At 41.6% G+C, this 5,342-nt stretch overlaps 1 protein-coding gene across 1 annotated transcript; it reads right to left on the bottom strand.

The window, feature by feature from the left end:
• Positions 1 to 1,329: 1,329 nt before the first annotated feature.
• LOC137291670 (homeobox protein TGIF2-like) lies at positions 1,330 to 4,844 on the bottom strand. The gene is made up of 3 exons (XM_067823100.1): positions 4,754 to 4,844; positions 4,032 to 4,323; positions 1,330 to 3,416 (listed from the first exon to the last, which is right to left on the bottom strand). Exons 2-3 carry the CDS (start codon positions 4,054 to 4,056, stop codon positions 2,653 to 2,655), a joined length of 789 nt encoding a protein of 262 aa, XP_067679201.1. The 5' UTR covers positions 4,057 to 4,323; positions 4,754 to 4,844; the 3' UTR covers positions 1,330 to 2,652.
• Positions 4,845 to 5,342: the final 498 nt, after the last annotated feature.

Raw genomic sequence — 5,342 nt, forward strand, 5'->3', positions numbered from 1 at the left:
GTGAAGTAATTTAGGTCAGAAATTCAAATTATCCGGTGACACAATGCGATGGCATGAGTCAGTTGCTTTTTCAATGTTCATTTCTGACTGACCTAATTTGATGTGTATAGTGCAAGCTTAGTTACATAACGGCCATGCGAGTCAGTGTTAATTAACTAAATGCCACAAATTAAATTTATCATCGATTGTAGCTATTTTAGAATTATTAGGTGTTTGTCATGGTCAGCCACATTCACGAGATAATTTGGGATGGGTCAACTTAAAATTGAACTAATGTAAAGTTACGAAATGAACATTATCAGCACATCTAGGGAAAGCTTGAATACTGTAAACACACACAGCCTAGTCTTTCAAGTAGATCTACACATTTTTATTTCCCTCCTCGAACTTTATCTGCCCACACATCTGATAAAGGCGAGCAGGCACTCTGCCGACATGACTTGTTTCGTTACAGCGCATTACACAGGAAATTCCTTGCGGGATGACTCGGCGTCCCGAGCGACCCCATCTTTCCCGCGCTTTTCCAATCTGACATTTCAATAGCAGGAAGTGTTTACATTGTGACAAGCGGCGCTCTTTCAAGACTTGCCGAGGTCACCGCAACAGCTCAAGTGGGCATGACGAGCGGTTCTGCATCACTGCCCACGTTTACAGGTGAACACAATACACCTGCAGCCCATGACGTAGTCAGTAGCGCCTTCAACAGCGGAGTTGTGCGTTGAAATTGACAAGCATGACAGCTCATGTGAGATCGACATATAGATCTTACAACATGTGAATATGACATTACAATTAACGAAAAGATGAGAACTCGCTTCATTTCAGTTTCTCACAATGCCCTTATATCCACATCCTCAAGAATGGTTATTTATAAATACAGCTCAAGCTTCGACAAACCAGCTGGGCTGAAAACATCACCCGTTTTCACTAGGAGCCGAATGCTATCTTCATTTCCGATGCTTCTTGATGAACGAAGCCCCACGCACACCGGTAATGCCAAATGCCGAGGCAGCCAGATGGCTCGAAATACAACCCCGGGTTCACATGCATCTGGCAATGGATGGCACGGAAGCAAGCACTCCATCACTTGTTTTGTCGACGCAGATCACACATATACGCAGAACCAGTAAAAAACACAAGTCATCTTACCATCCCAGTTTTCGAACAAGCACGGTGATAACAAACCAGCCGTGTCTATATCACCGTATAGTCATACGTAATGTATGACAACACTTCTCCGCCATAAATATAAATACTTGCATGACGTAATCCAATGCAATGAGAAATGGCATGACTTTCTTCAACAAAACGTATAACAAACTCAGGTAATACAATTGATATATTTAATTCTTTCTTTTTTATTTTTGTACAATTTATACAAAATGATCATCTTGTGACATCAAAAATACTTCTTTCAAATGGTATATGAACGACACATAAAATACCCAAATAGCACGCATGATACAATGCCGCAAACTGTATAAAGAATATAAAACGATGCGTCCCAAATGCTTGAAAACACCAGTAAATTGAGAATGAATGATCATTATAAATGCGCATTTAAAAAGGCCAAAAACAACCAACTGGGAAGATACAATCTGTTTACAAAATGCAGTGTAACTCAAACGACATTGATTTCAAACCCACGTGGTCTTGACCATCTGTCAATCAACGTCAAAAAAAAGGTCGCAAAGCGATTTCGTTGAAAACAGTCCCCAATAAATACGCAGAAAACATAAGCCGTTAATAATTAATGGAAAACGAGCACTACTATTTAAAACAACATTGGCTCCGGAGAAAATTAACCAACATATGCTTGAGTGAATTATGCCTTTGTCTTTGTAACCTGTCGCCGAATGCGAGCGGGACCACGTGGTTTAGCGGTCACGTGACCTTCGCGTCAGCTGGGAGAGCCCAAACCAGACCACGCGGTCCGATCGTACTTTGCATTCAGCGACAATGAGAGACGATTTCTATTGACGGTTGGAAATGAATAGGTTACCTGTAAAATGCGACAGGTATTCACCTGTGTAGCCCGCGGGCTGAAAGGACATTTGCACACGGCACTAATGAAACGATGAAATTTTGATAATTACGAACGTATGTGAGGAAATGCTTTAATGTGTGTTGTAAATGACAACCCATTTGGGACATATGCCCGTCCCGTTTCAAACTCAAGGATCGTATAAAAATACACAAATGCTTTGGTTCAGCCATTGTTTTGAAGTCACTGTTTGAACATGTATATAATGAACTATTATTCAGAAACATAATGATTGCAGGTGTTCGACACTCCGTCTCGGTAGTCCGCCTGTACCGTATAAGTTTTAGTTTACAAAAACCTCCTTGAAATGTACATCCTTGGTACTCAAGTGAACTTGAATATTGCCACAGTTCATTAATAACACCTCACGTATGTTACACATTCGAGTGGTCTTGCATAGAAATTCATCAAAAACTGTCCGAATGTCATAGTGCAGGTAATTAATAGGAAATGTACATGCATGACACGTTGTGTCCACAAATGGCAGTGTTAGCAAAAAATAGTTTATTTCGTCCCATCGAAACTCGCCGCCGACATGTGCTCCTGGCTCGCACATGTTGCTTGAATCTGACAGTTTGCACTCAGGGGAGACAACTCGTCTCTTCCTCTTATTTAGTCTCTTTGTTACCTTCTAATTTCTCGATCTGTCTCTGTTTCTCTAACTGACTGATGGCAACGTCAACAAGCATGTAAAAACACCTGAATATGTCCTCTTTCCCCGTACTGCTTGGGGCAGGAGGGGAGGGGGGTGGGGTGTTGGCGCTATTGTCCCGTGGGTGAGGGCTAAAGTTCATATGCGGGCCAACCGACGTAGATAGCCTTGATGAAGGCAATCTGTTCAGATTTTCATGATCCGAGTAATATTCACAAGACGATGTTTCGCTGTCGGAAAGGTATCCATCCGTATCCATGGAAACTGGGTATGGGGAAAGATCGGAATCGCGACTGGACGCACTGTCTTCAGAATTGTCAAACTTTCTGTCACTCTCTGTAAGGCAAAACTTTCGGTTGTCTTCTTCCTCAGAAAATGATTTTTCTTTATTTTTCCGTGTGATTGTGAACTGTAGTGGATCCATGCCATCTTTCTTAATCATTTCTGGTAAAATCCGGCGTCTGGCATTAATAAACCAGTTACACACCTGTAACACTGTCAGATTTGCTGCATTTGACAAGTACACCTTTTCTTGGTCCGTGGGGTATGCGTTGTACCTGTGTTCGTACAACCAACCCTTGAGAATACGCACAGATTCTTTGGGTAAATTCCCCCTTCGTTTCTTGGCGGATGTTTCGTAACCAACGTTTGAGTCGTCCCTTTTCCCGTCTCCCGAATCGTAGTCGTCACTGAGCCAACTTTTCGAATTCTTCTCTCGAACTAAATTTAAAAAAAACAAAAAACAATTGTCATTCACCTTTTCACATGAATTAATATAAAAGCGTATGACCGTGTAAACTGCGTCAACTACCTGCCAGTAACGAACTTCAACCTCGTTGACATTTGAAAAAATTGCAAACAGACTGTGTCAACAAAAAAATAGAGATTTTGAAAATACATACTGAGAAATTGTCATAAATATGAGTAGACTGACACAGAGAGGGATTCAAGTTCACTGTCAAACAGACAAACACCGAGTTGGACAGTAAACTTCCCCGCTTGTGTTTGAACACAGTTAGGCGTGCCTGACATACACTGGATCCGACTGTCACTTCTAGCTGTCAAGCGATGTCAACATGTCCATCGCTAGTCACACAAATCAAATCAGCTAAAACGTTAGTTCAAATATTCAAAATATTTACCCTACTAAAGTTGGACAGGTAAGCTCATTTTAATCAGCGCTTAAGACCAGAAATTACACAAAGGCCCGCGACAAGCTGCTAACATCGATGCCCCCAAACCACGTGCGCCATGACAAGCGAGCCTCGCTGTTCGCTCTACAATTTGACATTTGTCGATATTCGCTTCAAAAACAACGACACTAAGTCGACTTACCTCGTTTGGAGCGCATTTTGTCCATATGGACGCTTTGAAATCCGAAATCCAGCTTGCCGGTTCAGTTTAAACCACTTTCCTAACTGTCAAACTCACACAACACGCGCTACGCTCTTCCTCTGTCCGGCCACGCGGAGTTCTGGCATGCTATGGGAGTAGAGCATTTTTTTGTTTGACAGCTATAGGCCACGTGGCTCATTAGCATCTCGCCGCTGATTGGTCAATGTTGCCGGGACAAAGGTCAGGCAACCACGCCAGCTGATGTTTCTCGTTGTTTGGCAGAGATATGACGCTGTAAAATTACAGATATAATCCTGAAAACCTTCCTCATATCTCTACTAAAGGCGTCAATATATAAACTGGCAAAATCAAGCTGTTCTTTAGTCAAACACTGTCGGTTAAAAGTTTCGCGCTATAATGATCACGTGACAACACAAAGCTCTGTCAGGTTGCTGTCATAATACGGCTAACTGTCAAAGTTTCCGTGTAGTTGCTTGTTACAAAACTAACAGAATTTGTGGTTGAGAGTCGGCTTTTAACCCAGATTCGACAATTACGTAACCGAGAAATCTATCTCAGACGACACCACTGTCATTTAAATCCATTTTGCCAAAGCTTCTTTGTTTATTCCTCTAATGACAGCTCGGGTATATAAATAGGTTTATGACATACATAGTTATTTATAGTAGATTATGAAGCCCTCCAACAAAGATACAAATTACCTTGTTATTTCGTAGCGTTTCCTCATTTCCTGGGGCAATTTTAAACAACGTGTTGCACCTAGTCCTTACTGCTATCAGAAGCAATATGATTAAAATCGATAAAATGTGGTTTTTACGAGACGACATCAATTCACGACACATTGAAACACATGGTGCTACCATCAGCTCGTGCAACAGGCGGTGCGATAGCCATTGGGCGGATGGACGAATCTAAGCTTTTGTCCTGGGCGGGGAATTCATTTTTGGGGTGGGGTGGGGGGTGTTACGGCTGTGACAGCTTTTGTTTTCCGTCAGAGGAAAGCCTTAGTATTCACACTGTGGTAAAACATCCTTTGTTTTTTTTTGTTTTCTTGCTTTAATCTCCTTTCATATACAGGCCCACTTTTTTGGTGTTTTGACAGTTTGTTTGCAAAGGTACTTAACCGTATTCCGCGAGTCGAAATAATTGCCGCTCATTAAGCCTGATTAAAGTTATTTCAATAAGGAACTTTGTCACGTTTCTCCTAAATGTTTACATGTATGTATTCACCTTTCCGACAGTGTTCAGTGCTTGCGATTTGAATGTTTATATGAAATAATCAACAAAAAC

This window comes from Haliotis asinina, chromosome 7 (assembly GCF_037392515.1).
Source record: "Haliotis asinina isolate JCU_RB_2024 chromosome 7, JCU_Hal_asi_v2, whole genome shotgun sequence".
Taxonomy (NCBI): Eukaryota; Metazoa; Mollusca; class Gastropoda; order Lepetellida; family Haliotidae; genus Haliotis; species Haliotis asinina.

Excerpts from the sequence above, each read along its gene's own strand:
- LOC137291670 (XM_067823100.1), bottom strand. The coding sequence starts at position 4,056 with ATGGACAAAATGCGCTCCAAACGAG. Across the intron at positions 3,417-4,031 it reads CAAAATGCGCTCCAAACGAG|TTCGAGAGAAGAATTCGAAA; the intron begins GTAAGTCGACTT and ends TTTTAAATTTAG.